The sequence below is a fragment of the Anser brachyrhynchus genome, assembly GCF_964034855.1.
Source record: "Anser brachyrhynchus genome assembly, chromosome: 8".
NCBI classification, from domain to species: domain Eukaryota; kingdom Metazoa; phylum Chordata; class Aves; order Anseriformes; family Anatidae; genus Anser; species Anser brachyrhynchus.
This window is the reverse complement of record NC_137702.1, coordinates 14067644-14088841: the sequence shown is the minus strand read 5'-3', so window position 1 is coordinate 14088841 and position 21198 is coordinate 14067644. Positions and strand designations below refer to the sequence as shown.

Sequence of the window (21198 nt, the reverse complement as noted above, 5' to 3'; positions counted from 1 at the left end):
TCAAAGCTTCAATTTTAACTGTGCCACTCTGAAGTTTACACGGAATCTAAATGCATGTGGAGGACTTTATTCTAGAATAATTGGGATGTAATTTCAAGGAGGAACTAAAAATTTAATAACGACTTTACAAAGGTAAAAATCCAAAGCAGTGAAGTCATTAGTGTTCTACTCAGGCTTCCTAGGAAAACACTACGTTAAAAATCTGAGCACTGTACAAAAGAAAGAAAAGGAGAAAATACTACGTTTGTTCTAATAAAGAGGAGCTGATGCAACACAAAGTTTGTCACAATCTCAAAACCTCTCAAAGGGGAGCAGGGCGTGTGATCACACGGCTCTGTGTTAAACCGGAAAGCTCATCTTATTTTTCAATCTTCAGATTTCACAGTATTGATCTCATTACTCTAGTGTTTTCCCACTGTAACTACAATAAATTTAGTTGCTGTATGAAGGCTGTGGAGTAATGTTGCAAATGAATGATGAGTGTTTAATAATTGCCATGGAACTGCATTTAACTACAGGTCTAAAATGGACTCGAGTGGTCAAAAGCAGTGGTAAAGGCACTGCTGGCTGAAGTGATAGAAACATTTAATTAACCCTTAAAAGTAAACACTGCAAGATGTTAAACAGCAATGTCAAAACTATTGCTGCTTATTTCTAAAGGTATAGAAGAAAAGTTTTCTTTGTGATCAAATGTTCTAATGGATTAATTATTTTTTCTTGTCAATGAAAAAAATAAAACCAGTGAGTCTGACAGTCCTTCAGGTGAGTTATTTTCTATGCAATTGCTGCCACCAAAATACAGCTGATGTGATACTTTTAGATATCAGATCAAGGACATGCACCAAGTTCTAAACATTTTGCCTTAGACAACAAAAAATTACAATCACCAATGCAGTTATGAATAGATGAGATACAAGAACTTGTAATATTTTATGAGAAATTTGCAATATCGTTCCATGCTTGTAATAGAACAAACTGACCAATTTTCAAAAAAGATTTAACAAAGCAGAGGAGACATTTTTTCTACTCACTGACAGGATCTGAGAAAGAAAACTACATAACCAAACTTCCAAATTACTATAAATGCTAGACAAAAATAGGAAGTAGCATATCAAATGATCTTTGCCATTTGTTCAGAAAATAAAACAGAATGACAATGATAAATTGTCTCTGAGCAGAGATATGTTGAATCAATGTTTTATATATGATCATGTCTTCATTTTGGACTGTTGAAAAAATGGTAAGACTGGAAGAGTGGGGAAGTTCAAAAATACTTTCTTCTACCATAAACTTACAGTTGATTAATTGAAATGGGAAGATTCAAATTTCAGCTTTCCAGGAACAGTTTGATGTCACTTTAAGCAAGATTGTGCCTCTATATTTGTCTCTGACTACCTTAATCTGTGTATTTGCAGTAAACATAAGGAGGACTTTGATCAAAACACAACATGCATTTTACACAACAAGGAAGTCTGCAGAGAGGCACTACATTTACAAAAGCAATTGAAGGTGGTTTCAAAGGGAGTTGACAGATTAGAGGATGATGACACTGCTGCTGCAGTCTCAATGGAAATCTGGCTTGATCTAATTAACAACAACGAACTGGAACCACAAAATAATAATTCAAACATGATTTAAAGAAGTTATATCACCTTTTTACAACCTTAGCAATGGAGCCTTTCCCTTACTGATCACAGAACAAGTCACAGGTTGAACACAGAACAAAAATAAAAGGCTTGATATCCTTAATTTTCCCCTACCGTTTGAAATTGAAACTTAATACTGAGCCCAAATATTTGACTACAGAAATAGAGAATGTCCAAGTGTTCACATGAAAGTGATAAAAAATTGCAACAGTCATAACAACTAGAGTGAACTGAGAGTCAAAAAGGAAGATTACTTTTAAGACATGACCATGTGTTACTGACTTCTATGTTCAAACAAAATATAGCAGCATACAAGATGACTTGCATATTTGATTTGATATCTCTGTGTATGCGTACTGGAGAATTACCAGGTTATTCTCATTGCCCCTTTTTTTTGGATTCCTCATCCTAAGAAAAATGCACTGGGAGAAAAATTTCCCACCGGTCCTGAACTTTTCAATTCACTACTTTTCCTGAACTTATGTGGGGCGAAGGAGGAAAATTTTCAGTTTTTTTGAGCTTTACAGAAAAAAAAAAAATAAAAATGCCAAACACTTTTTATCTAGCCTTAGAACACCCTTGTAGTTAAAGCTACTAAAAATGCCAGTGACTGATTTGTGCTGACATTTCCACAACTGTCAGTACTAGAGGACTGATGCTCATATTCAGCTTAGATGTGCAAGAATTTCTATGAATATTAGTTCTGATGTAAGTTTTGTACTACAAACACTTTTATCAGCTCTTCCTCCATCTTCTATTACTGACAGTCACTGTCACTAAGACCTAAAGTAGCATGTGCTTGTATGGTTATATGCATATGTACACACATGTATAATGACATGTAATCATCCTGGCATTTAATCATCCTGGCATTTTACATTTTAAGCATTTTGAAGGTGGGAAGCACAGCAATTTAAATGCATTCAAAAGAAATGTGTAGTTTGCCAAGGAATGGAGAAGCTACAGCCATTTAGAAAAAATTAAGTGCTGTTTGGCCACGTAAAAGACAGAAATATAAGGAACCCCCAAATAAATTAATTGTTCCATTCTCCTTGCAGTTATCTTCCCACTTTTTCCTTTTGCACAAAGAATTGTAAAAAACCTCTCTAATTGTAACTGGTGATTTTTATTTCCTTCTATATAGACATAAAACTACCTCAGCATCAATCTGTCAAGTGCAACACAGCATTTTCTACAGTATATAGCTCTTACTGTTTTAGTCCAGACATTTTTCCTCTTTGATTCTCAAAGTGACATATATATTTTTACCTTTGTGTCATAATTTTGTAGGCGTCTGGAAGGAAGCATTCTGTGTTCTCCATCTGGAAAGGGTCAGCATCACAAATCTTGTCGTCTGTCCGTCCATAGTTAGCACTTTCTATCATAATAACATCGCTTCCTGGACACCGGAGGTCAATGGAGTAGCCTTCACAGGAGAGCTCTCTCCTCACCAAACCAAATGGTAGTGCTGCTCGGCTGAAACCTAAAAAAGAGAAAAAAAATGGGATTGAGCCTAAAGGATATATTGCATTGGACTATTTTTTTTTCTGTCACATAGGCAATAACTCTCGACAGCATCCTAAAGGAAGTGCACCTTTAAACAGTTTGACCCAGTACCATGTTAAGTGAAGCATCTTTCATGAAAACTGTCACTTCCCGACATCACTGCTGCTGTGTCCTTAATCTGGGAAGAGAGGAAGTTCCTCTTCGCTTCTAACCCTCGACAGGGCAGCATGTCTGCACGGTTACATTGCACATTCCTGTTCTCACCTCTCCTCTCTGCTTCTTTTTCCCCACTTTGGGCACAGAGAGGTCATGGTGGAAAGTGGGAAGTGGCAGAGCAGGCTGGAGTTGCACATGCAGAAGTGATTTAAAAATAAGACAAAACAAACAAAAAACACCAAAGGAGCAAAGCCATAGCTTCAAGTTAATTTATTTCTATCTCCCTTTCTCCAGAAAGAGTTCATTTTCTTTTGCTCAGCTGCTTTATGTCCCCAACATGGACATGTCTGTGCCACTAGATCTAATATATGTGCTGATACTTCACCTAGCTGAACTCCCGTTCTCCTCGCTGTGCCTTTTACAGAAATTAAACCACAAGCAGGAGCTAGAAGGTTTTGAACAAATACATAAATGACCAGTACAGCAAACTGCACATGTGTACTGTATAAAATCTCCCTGTCCCTCCCAAAAATGACATATGTTTTAGGGAATTCTCATTTTTAACATTTTTTTCTTCATGAGAGAATTCTGAAAAATAGGTAACCTATCTAATGAAGCCATACCAAATGCCTTAGAAACGGAACAATGGTCCAGATACTCATCCAGATGTATAGTCTTTTACAGACATTTCTTTATGCACAATATATGTCAAAAAACCATACCCGTCCTTGTACATAGCTACTAGTATATTATTAAACAAAATATTTCTGTTTCTTACAAAATGGGGACACTACTGTGTTTTGGAGGATGAGCTGGGTAACATGATAGTGATAAACACTTGTATCTTGAAGATAGTAAATCTCCTGTAAATTTTCAGCTGAACCACAGATATTTCCTGTTTTTTTAAAAAAAAGTCATAGTAATGGAGTAGCACAAGGCCATTAATATTTCAGTGCAGGCTGTTGGAGACAAGTTATGACAGCAAAGAGAAACAGCTAGTAAGTATGGAAAGTTGAAGCTCTGGTGTTTTGAAGGCAAAAAAAAAACTTTTTTTTTTTTAAAAAAAGTGTGATACGTTAGAAGAGGGAAGGAAGCAAGGATCTAAAAAGATAAAGAACAACTTGAGATAACCCCTTGATAGCAAATTTTCATATGAACCCGAGGCTGTCACTTTTTCCGCTGAATTAATGATCCGTGGATTTGAAGTCCTACTGTATGAAGATGATGATGATCTGCTAGGACTGCAAGGAAGAGCTGCTGGTAACGACCACACCAGTGTCAGGATGTGGCTCCCTGGCAGTCAGAGCCCATCATCCCGTCCACCCGGCTCCCCTTCTGCACCAGCACCAGGTTTTGCTCCCCTCGTGCAGAGGACTAATGCTCAGGGCCGCCCTGACCCCTGGTTCCCTCCATGTCAGGAGCACCGATGAGGTCTCAGAGGAGCAGCTCCTTAGCCTGCTCGCTGGACAGGATCTTGCCCTGGCACGAGGGGAAGGGCAGGCCAGGGCGCAGCAGCTGCATCTGCCTCTGCTTTAAATTTTACGGAATCTCATCCGACATGAAACGGGTGTTGCTGCTCTGCCAGTGTTTTAGTATTTGTTAATAAGAGAAGAGGCCATGTTGCTGTGGAAAACACAACAATTCCATCTAAAATGCACTCCTGGCTATAGGTTTGGCTGAGCATGTCATGCGTAATAACAAACACTATTATTAGAGGCTTGCTGAAGTATCATGAGCTGAAAGCTGGAAAGAGCTGAAATGCGAATCCATCACGTTAACACCCTACATATTCCTCCCATGCAGCAAATTAATACAATGAAGACAGAAGCTGCTCACGGCTCAGTGAGGGCGTGAAATGGGCACGGAGAGGGGCACGAACAAAGCCCCCACCACAGATAGGAACAAAGCCCCCACTACACATGCATGCAGCAGCTCCTTTGATTAATTACCATCACGACAGCCGCAGTGGGACCAAAAATAACGCTGCCAGTGACTGCCATTCCTACATCCTACTGCTCCTGTCAAATTTAACACCGTCCCCATAAAACTCGATCCCTCACGGCAATGGTGCCTGCACCCCCTGCACGCAGCAGGGCTGCCTCCGCCACAGGGCTACGGCAGCCCCCTCCCATGGAGGCCCCCCATGTGCCGTTGCACAGCCCTGCTTTTGGGTTTCCATCAGCAAGAAGGAAGCCGCAAGCGGGGACACAGCTGGGTCTGCTGCCCAAAAGGGGATTTTTGGTGAATGGCAGAGCAGGGGGCCCAGGCTGATGCCCCCAAGGTCTCGGTGGCTGCGCAGGCAGCGTGCCTGCAGCCGCAGGTCGGACGTACGGATCATTGCGGTGCCAGGCTGACAAAACCACACCAAGCTGGTTGCGATGAGCACCGAACCCTTCCTGCAGGCCCTGAGGCACAGCCAGTACTTCTGATAGGAAATACTTCAAATTCAAAGACAAGACCTCCGAGATTAGCTACCTGCAAATCTTATTTCATCATCTGTAGCAACTGGCCACTGCCATAGTACTGTGAATGTGTTTCATCCTGCAATTTTTCCCCCTGCAGTCATACAGGAGGAGTTCTGTATTAGAACGAACATTAAAAATGCTAGACCAAGGTTAGGTCACTTCACCAGCAACAGAGGACACACCTGAGATTGTAACATAGGTGTGATATTGCAAAAGCAGCAAGCAATAAAGCCAAACAATGCAGCATGTGGTAGGTGGGGAGATCACTCTAAGGAACCACTATGGCGCAGAGGGAATTTTTAGTAAATAAAATAAATAAATTTAAAGTCTACTAACAAAGCTGCTGTGATGTTTATTCTGAAGCTTTATTTGTAATCTTTTCCTACCAACAAAGAAAAAAAAAATAAGCATATCAACAAGCAAAGTGTAATTCAATCCATCTTGCAACCCTGACAATCGAAGAAAGAACTAGTGGGAGGCCCTGTGAGCGAAAAATCAATATTGCAGCTTTGTGCCGTGCAAATGTGAATACTGCCAAATAGCAGTGCTTAGGGTAAAATGAACTGTTTTGCTCCATTTTCTCCTCTCTGAACAAATGATTTTGAAACGACAGCTTTTTTTGGAGCTATAAAATGTCAAGCAATAACTCCCTGTGCTTTAGGCAAGTGATTGGAATAAATACCTCTTGGCAACAGGTGCAATGACTTAGGACTGAAATTGATTTACATTCAGGAGATAATTCCCGATAAACAGATGCACTGCCACAGGATGGAAGTTTGAAAGACCGGCATCTGAATGCTGCTGCCTGGTTCTGCATCATTCCAGGGCTTTTCAGACATAAGTATGTAGCTCCGTCAATAATTACTGTTGTCACCAGTAACTTTGTATCTCCAGTGCAATTCGTCATGAGGATTTTCAACACCGGATTTTCTAACCAACCTGTATTCAGCCCGCTGCTTGCCTTACTGTACCTTGCATAAATGTGTTTTGTTTGGCCATCCTCCTACGGCTGAAATCAACATTCCTCGTTTCTGCTAATCGCTTCCAGGCAAACTGTGCCATGGATGACACCGCTCCTCTCTATGGAGGAGTGTCCGCATAAAGAGCTGCCTGACTGCCACAGACCCTTCTGGGGCCAGGGCTGGGATTTCCAGCACAACCTAAACAGCAACTCAAGCAAGGCTCTATTACCACATGCAGCATATGCTGTCTCTGATTCATTCGAGTCTGTATATGTTCATCAGTGTTGCGTGGGCTTTTTTTTTTTTTTAATGTTAGAAGAATAATACCTAATGAGAAAAAAGAGCATGGTTTCTGTCATGTTGACCGTTTTGATTACAAAAAAACTTCCTGGCAAACATATGTTTCCTGCACATTTTATCTGCTCACAAATTAGTTGAGTGCAGGCTCTTTATTCATAGAACAAAATAAACTGCTTTTACAAAATCACCATTTTAAGAAAAAAGAAAAGTAAAGGGGATTTTCAGTGGTAATATGCATTCTTTAATGCTTTATTGGTCAATGTATGTACATGCTGAGAAAAAAATCAAAATGAAACATCACAAAGAAAGCTTTCCTCTTATACTTTAATCTATAAAATGAAAAAACAGACGTTCTGCAAAAGAAATGTAACTTAGAACTGGGTTTCTCAAATATATTAAATTCACATTTGACTAATTTTTTTTAAATATAAATTTGCAACGCCTTTTACCATTCTACCATCCTGGTTCCTTAGTAAAAAATGATTTGTCTATAGAAAGGTAACCTAAATTTGTCAAAGTGCAATGAAAAGTTAATAATTCACAGCATCCTGCCCACCAGCATTCCATCTTTTTGAGCTGTCAATAATAAGAGAGTGTGCTAAGTTTGGTAGATAAAAGCAAAAAGGAACCACTACATTTGAATGTTCACCCCATACAGAGGAAAAATAGTGGAATGTAAACAGGCTAACATCAGTACTTCTCAACATCAGAAGCAAGGAACCTTTGATTAAAACTTAAAGCACAGAGAAAGTCAACATGGAAATACAAAATAATTTCAAAGAATGCAGATACTGGGAGAACTGAGAATCCAAAACAAATCTTTGCAGAAATATATATGTCTCGGTGAGCAAGGAAATATTGCTTCTTGTGTTATTTGGCTCTAACAGAAAGGTCTTTTGAAAAGAGCACATCTTTTCAAACAGAATGTTTACAGTTGTCTCTTTCACAATCTCTTTTATTTTACCAAATCATGAAACATGATGATTCAAGTTCTACACAAGATGAAGCAATGCATCTTGGGCAGAATTTCAATAATATATGTTGAACAAATGCAGAGCCCAATGCAAACTGTACGCAGCATCCTCTCCCTTGCTCAGCAAGGTGCAGACGTGCGAGCACAGAAGGTGCACACAGGCAGCTGAACACACTTTCCCATCTGAAAATCATGCAAATTCTCAACATGGGTCCTGCAGAGCATTTATAATTCTGCAAAAAAAGCCTCAGCATCCCGCAGTTTCTAAAGAATCCCATGAACTATGTCAAGGGAGACTTTTTGCTCTTGTCTCTCACTGCTGTGTATATTTCACACAGATAAGCATGTTATTTCGTTAAACAGCTTTTAAATTATCCAATACTGGTCAACAGATCACTACCAACGACTAAAACGATAGAGGCAATTTAAATGACAACTGTGCTTTCTAATTCTATCTTTGAAGGGAAAAAAGTCATTCTGGCAAGCATGTCTATTAAAAGATTACATTGGCACAGTGAGAGCTTCTGATACTGCACAGAGGTCTGGAGTTCACAGCACTCCGCTCTTCTTTCACTGAAAGCCACCAGATAGCACATGAACAGCCAGAGCTGCGGCACGGCAGACAAAACCCCACTGTTCCAGTCTGGATAAAATTAGGCAGGAAGCGATCATTTCAAAAATACTCTCCTACAGCTGTATTCTTTGCCGTTTTAAGTACAGACTCATTATTTTCATTTAAGATGATGGAAGCAGGGGACATTACAGAAAAAAAAGGATTAGTTATTGAAGGAAATCTATTTTCTAGGAAGAGACATCTTTCTCTCTCCTTTTTTTTTTTTTTAACCCATTCATAAAAATGGGATTAGCTCAAAACAATGTACATGAAAGTACATTCATTATTAGAACTTTAACAAAGAGGTCTGAAGCCCGAATGAACACACTTGATCATTTAAATGTGCACATAAATTATGCTGAAGCAAGACAACTATTTCATTGAATAAATTAGCTCTGAGGGGGGATTTTTAGCACTCCTTTCAAGAGTTCGGTTTCTCCAACATACTCTTGCACACTTTAATTATTTGGCTAAAATCTGAAAGCCCGTTTCTTGCAAAATAAAAATATGAATTGCTAGGAATAAGAGCTATCAGAAATATTAAGTAACTAATGGTGGCTTTTTAATAAATATTTTTTAGAATTTATTAGGCTGATTTGGTCTAAAAAATCATTTAAAAATTTAAAAATCTTTGTCAGATTCAGTGTTTTCCAAGATTCGGTGTGACCAGCAGAATTACAACAGTAAGTAATTTTCTGTAATTATACACTTAATATGCAGTGTGCATAAACACAAAGCACGGTACGTCTGTTTAATGAAATTCAGGACAGAAGCCTGAGTTACGCCCTCTGACTCACACTAGGACGAGTCCTGCCTTCCAGGCTCCCGGGAACTTATTACAATTTTCCTTGTGTATTTTCCAGTCTCCGTGCAATTCTCAAAAATATCCCTGTGAGGCTCTCTTCAGCAAAAAAAGAGTCAGGGCTTACCTGCCTACACCTTGTTGAATGATTCAGCAAAACCTCAAGTTAGTAGCAGCACCTTAGCTTTTCAATGTGTCGATCCTTCCTGTGTATGGTTGGCAAGGATCTCATTTAAATTCTCCTAAGCGGCTCTCACCCCTCATGCAGAAGGGTGAGAATGTGTCTATCTGAGTTGTTCGTGGGTTTTTTTTTGGTGGTGGTGGTGGTGTTTTGTTGTTGTTGTTGTTTTTTCTAATAGCAGGAGAGAAGAGAGTGCTATATTGTCAGCACTGCAGACTGGAGTCCTTCAATCACCTGGAACAAGAACAGCCCAGACAGCAGCTGTGCAAGCATCCCCCATATTAGTCCATCATGTCTCAACCCTATTTTGAAGGAATCACCACTATGGGAAAAGAGATAGTTTGGTCTTCATGCCCATTTAATCCTTCACCTCCCTGCTGAGGCTGCCACAGGAGTGCTAATTAATGCTAAACTGTGAAAATGGGCTTCTGCACTTTGAATCCAGCCACACTGAAACTGGATAGAAACCACTAATTCCTTTAATGAAAGTCACCAAACCAGAGACTGGTTCCTGGCAGCATTTTAGCAATGCCTACATATGGCAGATGGAAACCATGTGATCTAAACATGAAAGTCTAAATATCTAGTGTAAAAATATGCATGTTGTTCGGTTCTCACTTAGAACCAAATTTTACTCTCATCTGCATGCACCTTTCCCACCCCTTTCAATGGAAGCTGCATGCATGAGAGCAAAACTTTGCCCTCTTGATCTAAAATTATCCCAGTTTGAAACAGTATTCATCTGTCAATGATATTTCTTTTCTTTTGCCAGCCAGATGTCTGTTCTCAGGCTGCAAGAATCTCCTTCCTTTTTTCCTTCACATCACACACACTTGATCCTTTGCCAGCTCGCAGAAAGCACTCTACCCTTTTCTTTCTCGCCGTTAAATACGTTGCATCTTCAAAATTTCTCAAGGCAAATAAGTCCCATGGTCTCTGTAAATCCCCCTCCTGGAGGTTATCTCTAGTTTACCAACTGTGAACTCGCTGAGCACACCACCTGTCAGGAAGGAGAAGCTTCTGAATTAGAAACAAGCTCAGAAACAGGGAGGTAAGACACACAAAGGGTGATGTGTCAGAAATGTCGTGTCAACAGGATTTCCCGTTGAATTATTTCCTCTGTACAGGATGTTGGTAGCTGAATAAAAATAAATATTCTTTTATTTTCTATAAAAATGCATTTTGACAACAATTTATATTTCCAGTTCTCTCAATCATTTTTGATTGGAAACCATGTGTTGAGGGGGGGTAGGGGAAGAGGAGGAAAGGGCTATGATTTCCATCAGCAGTATTCAGAGTGAACAGCTGACAAAAGAAACATGCTTTTGTTCCCATCTTGAAGAAATCCAAAGCCTCGTCACCTCAGAGGCTGATAGAAACCATGCAGAGATGTACCAGTTCCTCAGGACTACGTGCATGGTGAAAGTTAAATTGTTCCAGCAGATGACATGTTGATTGCCAACCATAACTCTTGGTGTGCTGGGCTCTGCCTTCTTAAATGGGTTATACCCTAACCTGCCTAACAACAAAGCAAAACATTTAGTCTCACTAAAATGTGGAGATAGATTCTTATATTCTGCTTCGTGTTGAAGAAAATGTTATTCTACAAGTGACAGAGTTTAAAACACCAAATACGGATATGATCTTCAACAACTACCACATATTTAATAAAAAATACTGTATGACTGCTAACACATAATAACATATGAGATTGCAGCTGTAAAATTATGAAGGGGGCATTTTCTTGTTTACAAACAGGATTACGTATACATTAACAACAGAACCAAGCAACAAAGGAAGAGTTCATATGCTCCTCGTTTCAATAAAATGATGGGGTGGAGTCGATTGTCATGGTATAATTTACAGTGGAAAAATTATGTGGTTAATTTTAATGACAGCAAGCCACTTCATCCTTAAAGAGTGCTTATGAGTATGCAAATAGCAGAGCAATACCCCTTCTCATTCAGTGTAGCTTCCGAAATGTTTCTGAGGACTCAGGAGTAAAAGAAGAACCCTTGGAAACAAAAAGGCCCAAGATCCCACAGACAAAACTTATAACCCAAAATACACAGTCATATCTTTTGAAAACAAGTAGCAGAACTATGTGATAAATGTACTTGAAAGTAAACGTGCCGTCACTTCAAATATTCCCACAAATAGATATGAGACAAGAGTAGCAAGCAATCTCAGAAAATGCCTGTCCGAGTGAAACACTTTCTTCCTGACCTTACCTTCTATGAAATATTTGTGGATTTCTAAGAGACTATTAGAGAGGAGAGGGATATACCATACACAGTTTTTACAACGTACCTAAAGTTCTGGCAAATTCCAGGAATAATGGAGTAATCCTACAGAGATACTTGGCAGCATCCTCTGAATAATAAATTGCACAAAAAAAAAAAAAAAAGGAAAACTATTTAATGGTTTAGAAATAAAAAGGTAACTTAAAAAGTCCTAAGGAATATACACAATTCTACCACGCTCCCTGAGCAGCAGGCAGTTAGAATGGCAACAAAGGTACTGTTACCTGAATAAAGGCAATATGCACCTCTGCCACCCTGTCCAAATGCTGTTAATGACCTCGAAAGGAATCCATAGGCCTCTTTGCAAACAGGTACAAAAGACAAGGGAGATCAATTGACAGGAAGGCTAAATTCCACCTGGACTCAAATTCAGGGCTTCTAAATTTGGATTCTGATTTTTATTCCTGGAATTTGTCCCCCTTCCTACAACTGCTACAATATGAGAGCAAGAAATACTCTCAGCTTTTAGAGAACTGGCTAGTAAGTGCTCAAATGAAATAAATGAAAAATCAGGATCCCTGAAATCTCTGAGTACTAAGATAGAAAGTAAACAATTTTCCATAATTATGTGATAGGAGTTCCATAATTAATGCTATTTACATTAGAAAGTAACAAAAGGGATGAATGCACACTGTAACACTCCAGAGAAAGGAAAACTTTGCATTTGCTAATTACCGCTATTTAGAAGCACACATCTAATAGCTCAACGACTGTGTTTCCAATGCTGTTCATTGATCTTAATACGACCAATAATAAAAGAAAAGACCAGGAAAGCTCTGCATCAGACCAGGAAAAAAAAAAAAAAAAAACACCACAGTAGCGTGTTCAAGTATGAGCTCAGCATCAAGCAAGGCAGACCTACTGCACTGCTACTACAGATGTGGAAAGTAATTTCCTCACTAATCAATCCATTGTACATAGCATTTCACCATACCAGGTCACAGTTCTGTTTGAAAAACATCCTTCCCTAAGCGTCTAAAGCAAGAACTTCTGGAGAAGGCAGCTGTGAAGTATAAAAGATCCGATTGCTCCACTTTTTTCCACACCAAATAAAACGCTGCTTTCTTACGGAAAGTACCGTGTTCCCACTATACATTATTTAGGTCTACAAACAGGCAGCCAGCTCCGGCGAGTCTGAGGGGATGGTGGGGGATCTAATGGCCAGGCGGGGAGGGAGCGGCCAGGCTTGTCCTAGGGACTGACACCTTCTCTCCTGCCTCAGCATGGCCAACCCAGCCTTGCTCAGCTGAATGCCAGGGTCTGGCTACACCCCCGGTCCCACAGCCTGTCAATCCACACACGCTGCTGTTTCTGCGATGGCAGAGAGTTTTATTAATCAAGATGATTTCCAGAGTGAGCTCAGAGCGTGATCAAAGCAGCCGAGATGGCAGCGTAATTGAGGAGGGAGTTGCTAATCTGCCGGGGATGCCAAGGAGGGAAGGAGAAGGTTAGGGGTGTCCAAAGGAGGCAGGAATGAGCAGGTGTTAGGGTAACCATTTAAATTAGGCATTCTGACATAATCATTTATAACTGAGGATTCAGACTCCCTTGAAGGCACTGAAGCTGAATCTCCTATCTATTCTACTTAGTAAGGAAGTTGTTTTCTTCTCGTACAAATACCAATTTCACTAAGTGTGCACTACTATAAAGCAAACTTTAGTTAAGGAGCCTGTTCTCCGCACTTACACAATTCCAGAACAGAGCTGCAGGGCCTATCTGGTCTCTGTCACTGCTGAATCTGAAGTCCAGATTGTTACTGGGTTTCAGCAATGTATGGCCCATGTTATCTTTAAAAACACAGTGCAGAAAATGCTGGAATTCCGAAACCAAAAATAACACTACTTTTCAAACCGATGGTTTTCACTTGCACAAGCCTCTAGAAGATGACAAGGGTGCTTTATGAATCAAATACAAAATACAGAAATAATATTATCTCCCACTGAAATGCTGTCATCTCTGAACGATGTGTTGAGATCCAACATTATACAACTCTTCATAGTAGTAATTTTGCAATATTTTATCTACTTGAAAATAATAGGGAATTTTAGGTAAGTAGAATCTTAATTACCCCAATTAAGTTCTCATCCTGCAACACTAATGTCATTGTGAGCTTTGTCATTAACCTCACTGAGTGCAGGATAGATTCCTTAGAATTTAACTTGGACACTCAATATTCTTGTCCTAATGAAAAATGCATTAATGAGCCTCATTATTCTACTCCATTTTGAAGAAGCACCTTCAGCAGTCAGTTTCCCTCAAGAGCCTAATGGGGCACTGGTACATTAGTGAGCTAGGACTTCACTCTAAGTCTTTTTATGGACTCGATGAACTTCATGTTCAACCCACCAAAGGGTGAGCAACACCCACTGACTCACTTGAGGAACTCCCTGCGGTAAAGCTGACCAAACACGTACAAACTTTTGAAATTATGACTGAGGTGGTACAACTGAAAGAACAGTCACAGTGAAATAAACACAATGGAAACAAAACAAAAAATCCTCCCTATAATTAAAAAAATGACACAGATTTTCTATATAGTCTTCATAGAGGATCCTCAACCCATTTCAATCACTACCTTTTTACCAGTCATCTATTGGGAGACATTCCGGTAAAACTAGTGATCTTCTGTGACCTTCATTTTACGTTATTAAATGCAGCAGACACCTCATGCTGAATACGAAATAAAAAATATGCAACCCAGAAAAGTACTTTAAGAAAAAAATGCCCTTTGGAGGACCCAATTTCAATCTTGATATATAATGACACAGATTTGCCAGTGACATTTGAATAAAAATCTCAATTATATAAATTATTGTGTTCAAAATTCTATTCTGAATTACTAAATTTAGAACAGGCCCTGTAGATCAGATTGAGCCAATCCTTTATAAACGTGGGAAATACATACTTGGGATTCATGTGATGTTAGATCAGACTAACTGTATTCCCTGTCTTTAGCCACATATTAGGAGAGGATTTTTGTTTCAAATACCAACGCAACTGGTGGCAGTAAAATACCTCCCAAAGATCAAAATACACTCTTCGCGTACACAACTGTGGCTGATCTATTGCTAATAAAGCCTTCAAGGAGAAAGCAACGTGAATTGCCAAAACAAGGGAAACTGGTGCTTACAGATACTATTTTATCTTTCCTATAGCTTGAAGAACAACAGTGAAAAGTGTCACTTGTTGCAGTCCCCTGCCTCTGAAAAAACAGGGAGGGGGCCAGGGGGAGAGGCGGTGAGTGCAGATGTCTGTTATCCCTGCCAGTAAGTGCAGATTAACAAGTCATCGCTCACCGTAATATCCACTGAATTTCAGCTAACTGCCGTCTGAGCGACCTGCCTGAAATTCCAGAAGCTCAGTGCTGAGCCTGATCTGCGGCCGGTTTGAGCAGCATCAGCCTGGGCTAGCTGTAGCAGGGGTGGGGGGTTCTCAGGCTCGGAAGGGAGGGGACTTACGGAAATCCCTTTCCCTAATTAAATCAGAGAACGAGAGTTTGAAGTGGTAAATAATAAATCACAAAGAATCCTCGGTCTGGTTGTCAAGGAAACCAGTATGCCTCTGCCATAATCGCTGCGAGCCCAGTGGTGCCCTCGTTGACACCGGGCCGTACCCCGCGTTCCGGCCTGAGGCCGAGCGAGCGCCTCACGCTCCCGGCCGCCTGCGGGCAGCGCCAGCCGGGCTCCGGATCGCATCCTTCGGCCCCCAGCCCGCCACCGGGCCTGGCTGGCGGGACGGTGGCTCTGGAAGGTCTCTGCAGCTGTGTTTACTGGATGGGCATTCCTCGTTTGCCGCTGTTCGCATCTCGAGCCTGGTTATCTCGGGCCGCCACAAGCCCTGGGAATCTCCAGCTCCCTGGCACTCCTACTTCCCAATCATGTCCTCCTGCCAGCAGAGACCGCTCCCTGGTTTTACTCGAGGATATGCAATGGTTATGAGAGAGATGAGGAGGGAAAAGGAAGTACAAGACAAAATAAATGCTTAAAGCACATACACACACACAAAGAAAAAAAAAAAAAAGATTAAAAATTGATTCTGTGCCAAGTCATTTAGGTAGCTGACTGCATTACTGTCTTTTTCCCCTGTGATGATAATTACTTTTTATAAACATCTAAAGTTGTTTTTTCCTTCTATGTTTGGTGGAATTGCACATCATCACTGGACACGCACCAAACTTGGAGCACAAGCAATTCCCAATACCTCAACACCAGGAAGGCCAATAAAGGGAAAATGCTATATTAGTGTCCCTATCTCATCCTTCAAGAAATCCTGAAACAGGTTTTAAAGGAAGTATCTTCAAAGTGAGGAAATAGGAGGAACGACAGGCAAGTACATTATGTTCCCAGTTGACTTTAAGCAATAAAAAATCCATTGAGACAGGGAAGGATTGTTGGGGGAAAAAAGAAAATCTGCCCTTAGGAACTAGTGAGAAAGACTACCAGAAAGATTTCCAACAGAAGAACTGTGACCGATCCTTGTTTGAAATGCTGCAACCATTTGACCATTGTACCTTGCTATTTTACCGATGGATAAATCTGATTTTAATTCCTAATACAATTCCATGCAACAATCAACAAACCCCTTTATACACATATTTTTATAATATTAGTTTTAGCAAAATACATTTATTAGTATAACAAGACTGAGAAGCCCTGGTGATTTGAATCCTTTGCTGAATGTCATTTAACTGATCTTTGTTTCTTTCAATAGTTAAAGAATGCAAAGGATTTAGCTTAGGATCCAAGTTGCACTGGGAGACTCTGGATTATGTAATCATAATTCCTGAACTTTATTATGACGTCACATTTTGGTAAATGTCATTTACAAATTTACTTTTATCCTTTAATCAAAGCAGTATAACATGGTAAGCACTTTCTTCTGTCTGTTCATCGCCAGCTGAAAGAAAGCTAATTGTCTAGTTTTACTGTGTCCCCCCACCTTTTTTCTTTTTTCTTTTTTTCGCGTGTGTGCGAGCGCGCGCGCGTGTGTGTGTGTGTGATTGGTGCCAAGCATCTCAAGAAGCCATGGAGCAACAATTGTTCAGCTATTCCAACATAAACTAAGGGCATCAGTAAAATCCTTTGTTCAACAGATCTGTAAGCATGCAATGAAAAAAAGGCAAGAAATGCTTGTTCCAGATCAGGCTCAATCAAAACAAAATAATTCCTCCCCTAGACCAAACCCCAAACCCAGCCATACTCCTTTCCCCTGAAAGCCCAGTCTGGGTTTTTGGTAGCTAATTGAACGTGGGCAAATTCACCTTTGACCTTTATGCCAAAGCAGTTCTTAAGATCACAGCATCATAGGACAATTCAGGCTGAAATGGACTCCTGCGTTTTCCTATCCACTTAATAGATTATTTAATCTAAATACCTCTTCCAGATAAAAACCTAAATCACATATAGGAAGAATTATTCCTACATCATTTAAAAACTAAAGTCCCTGTCGTTGTCATCCCAGTTAAAAAGGTGCAATTATGGATTAATTACAGCCAATTACAATAATGCATATTAATATCTGTATCACTGCATATGCCTCTAAAACTCAATCACCTTAAGAAAAAACACGAAAAAGACAAATAAAGGTTTCCATTAAAAAAGATAACGCAAAAGCAAATGAATGCGCCATTTGGGCATAAACACGCTCATTTGCAAAATACTCATGCAGCATCCATCAGAAGAAAAAAGGCCTTTAGCTGATTTACAGATAATTTACTATGGCACACTCTTACCACTGTTTTATTCTTATTTGAAAAATTAGTCTGGATTCCTGAACACGACGACAGCAACCTGTTTGTTTTTATGTCTTTTTGCAAAATTTTAGTGATCTTGAACCTTTAGGGCTAAACATCTCCGTGACAATCCGTATCTTTCACCCAAGCGTTTCATGTTCTTTGAACACCACTCCTAACGTCATCTACCAGCTTCCCCAGTGACACCACATGCTGGAGGAGTTCAATATTACGCAGGCCCTGCTCCATCATAATCCACTGTGAAAAAAACACCTCAATCTCTTCTGTTGGTAGGAAGCCAAAACAACCTGGTATTTCTCCTCTGAACTGTTTTTTCCAGGTGGCCAATTTGACTCGTCGATTCTTTGGAATTTTTATATCCTCTGTTTGAACAGTCTCTATCTTTTTGTCCTTACCTTGGTGCTTAGACTCAAGCTAACCTTCAAATTACCGCCTGTGCTTCCAACCAGCCCAAAGGTGTGCTGCGGGTGTCTGGCCACTGACCGGCAATCCCCAGGGCCTAATTTGTCAGCCTGGGTTTGGGACTCGCAGCTGTGGGCACAGCTCCTGAGCAGTTCAGAGCTCCAAAGCCATTTTACCATGGCCCTGTACAGCACCATACAGAAATACCCACAGCTCTCTTCTGCCAAAGTTATGAGAAATGGTTATTAATTTTAATTGGTCTAAGCTAGCTTTTAGTGAAATTATATCTTCAGGCTTCATCACCTATCTGAATAGCCTCTTTTTGCAGTTACCACTGCTATTCTTCTACTAAGAAATAAAGGCAACGCATTCTGTATTTCCTCACAGATTACCAACTATATTGAGCAAAAGATGACTGGAAGCAAAGCAGAAATACAAAATTAGAGGCATTTTGAAACAAACTGGCTGCAATGCTCATTTATAGGCAACTTATCCATAGGCCTCCTTCTGTGAGAGTAGGACAAGACTGAAAACAAACCCCAGAATAGCAAACCATAGCATTTTATATTGAATGTAATACATCCATTGAAACTGCATGTGACTGATAATTTTAAAGGTTACCTCTGCTAATGATTTTGAAAGACAAAAGATCTCAATGATGACAATTTTACACACATCCATCAGAGACCCTTAGATTTCTACAGTTCAGTTTTAAACATCTCCTCTTAGTCTTTGGACCGTAACCCTGTAACAACTACAGCTGACCATGTATCAAAAGAAACAAGGGTCATCTCACACTGGTAGCTACTGAAAAGCTTTACAAAGGCTTTCCCATCGCCTCCTTCTTCACCTGTATAGCAATACACCAGCCACTGGGACAGACACTAGCTGAAAAATTTCTTCAAGTCTTGCTCAGCAGGGTTGCTGGAACTAGGACTCACAGAAGTGAGTGGAAACAGTTTTACCATGAAAAACAAATTTGGCACTAATGTGAAATATCTGACAGTTTGCAGTCTAAAACTTAATCAATTCTGAAGGTCTGTGCTCTATGAAAAGTAACCACAAAGACACAGGCAGAATAATTCGATGAACTGGAATCTATGGCTTCAATTTTTTTCTGAAAATATTGCATTCTCTCTTAGGCTTGTAAACAGTTTGAACAAGTGGCCTTTGCAAGGCGTAATTCAGTATACAAAAAATGTTACCTTGTGAATTAAAACTACTCTAAATACAATCTATTGTTACCACAATTCATATTAACATGGCAAGCTCTTACAGAACGCCTTTTCAAGGAAAGAAATATATTCCTTGTGTGTTCAAGTATAGAGCCATAAACCATATGAGTCCCTATTTATTTCAAATTTCCCATGATGCCATTTACTTCAGCTTTTAACCTTTTATGTGACATTGAGCTATTTTACAATCATAAAATAGTAGAAAAAACGACCTGTTAATTTGAAAGGGACACATTACAACATCTCTCCCTGGCACTATAATATTTTAATTTCTTTTTTCAAGGCAAACCAGTTGGAAAGTGACCATCTGCTAGTCTGTTAGTACTATTCAAGCAAAGTAATGCACAAAATGTCCTCCTTTCCCAGCAAGAGTAGGACCATTAACTGAAAGGAATTTAGGATATTATCATGCGAGCTTAACAGATTGACTCACAACAAAATAAAATCTCTGTTTCTTTAATTACAGTTAAATATACTGACTACAAAGATGATGATACAAAACTGCTACCATTGTGTGTCATCTAGAGAAGCACAAGGAATCTGAATGTTTTGAAGAAAGAAAATAGCATTATTGAATTTCCTATGAAAATTATGTTCTTCTATTTTGAGCGTTAAGCTAAATGCAAGCACAATTCTACAAATACAGTTCTATTTCTCAGCTCAAAATATACAATGTGCTTTGGACACTGGGTAAGTTTTCAATACCACTTAAGGTTTTGAATATTTCAAAACAGTTGATAACGGCAGCAAAAGAGGAAACTCGACAAGCTCTCCAGGCTGATAAATATAGAACTTCTTGGATGAGTAGAGCTCAATGGAGCCGTAATCTTGGCTGGCACCTGTACATGATACTATAACACATACAGCTAGAACTGCAAGTTTGTGAGAATAAATTAAATTAAATTCACATTCATGTTAGCACTTTAAAAGATGTTGTCAGTACAACTTTGTATGCATGCAAGCCACTGCACTTTTGAAAGTTTTACCCTAAAAGGTATCGAATTAGAGCATGCTGTCTCTAAAGGTTAGGAGATACATTGGTCGTATCTTAATCGTCTCTTATGCACATTATTCATATCTGTACCTTCTCAACATACCTAACTATAATGCAAATGAGACTGAAAAATGAAGTAACTGCACTTCAAATTGTTAAATTCTAGAGGCTTTTTCATATCTTGAATTGTGAAATATAGCAGATGTCAAATGCCATTACCAAAATGCACTCCGCAGCTGCCTTAAATCTGCAGTATATTTTACTTTAAAAGTATTTATCTCCTATTTCCTGGTCTCCCTCTCTCTATCAAAAATAATTAAGTAATTCAGTAATTCACAAGTAGTAAAATATTTGCCAAATATAAAGGACTTCGTAAGTTGTCTTTTGAACCAAATAGATTTTTCTGCCCAGCTATTAATGATGTGGTAGTTGTATCAATTTGCCCAACAAATGAATGTCTTACTGCTTTCCTTATTTTTATTTATAAATTTCATAATGGAAGTAAAGCACTTTAAACCATGCATTTCTCAGGGAATACTGCACTTCAGGGACTGTTAAAGTCACTCTGCCTTCAGCCTTTATCATGCTACACAAGGTACAATAAACACTGAGAAATGTGCTGCCTATTGTGTGCCTTGTTATAAAGTTCATGTCCAACAATTCTCCTGTCCTTTCTCTTTGAATTTCCGTTCTTCCCAAGCCTTTTTCAGACATGTTCTCACCAAGTCTAACTGATTCAGAACGATTTCAGACGACAGACTGGTGTCGAGTAGTACAGGCTCAAATTATACAAGCCTTATTCACATGGCTACGAACAAACCTTCTGCATGCTACATGAAGTCATGGTTAGGGAGTGCTGCACAGTCATATGCTGGATTCTGGCCCTTTTTGTCTAAAAGCTTCCACTA

At 39.5% G+C, this 21198-nt stretch overlaps 1 protein-coding gene and 1 long non-coding RNA gene across 24 annotated transcripts in view; one reads left to right on the top strand and one right to left on the bottom strand.

Annotated features, from left to right (window-relative positions):
• ADGRL2 (adhesion G protein-coupled receptor L2) overlaps positions 1-21198 on the bottom strand; it is a 388404-nt gene that overhangs the window by 70442 nt on the left and 296764 nt on the right. For all 23 annotated transcript variants that reach the window (XM_080602769.1, XM_080602762.1, XM_080602765.1 and 20 more), the window contains one exon: positions 2916-3129. In XM_080602769.1, the coding sequence (XP_080458895.1) occupies positions 2916-3129 (214 nt within the window). The remainder of the gene's footprint in view (positions 1-2915; positions 3130-21198) is intronic.
• The window catches only part of LOC308199141, a 48080-nt gene continuing 36432 nt past the window's right edge, over positions 9551-21198 (top strand). Inside the window, exon 1 of the long non-coding RNA XR_013954418.1 lies at positions 9551-19986. This is a non-coding gene — a long non-coding RNA (uncharacterized lncRNA). The remainder of the gene's footprint in view (positions 19987-21198) is intronic.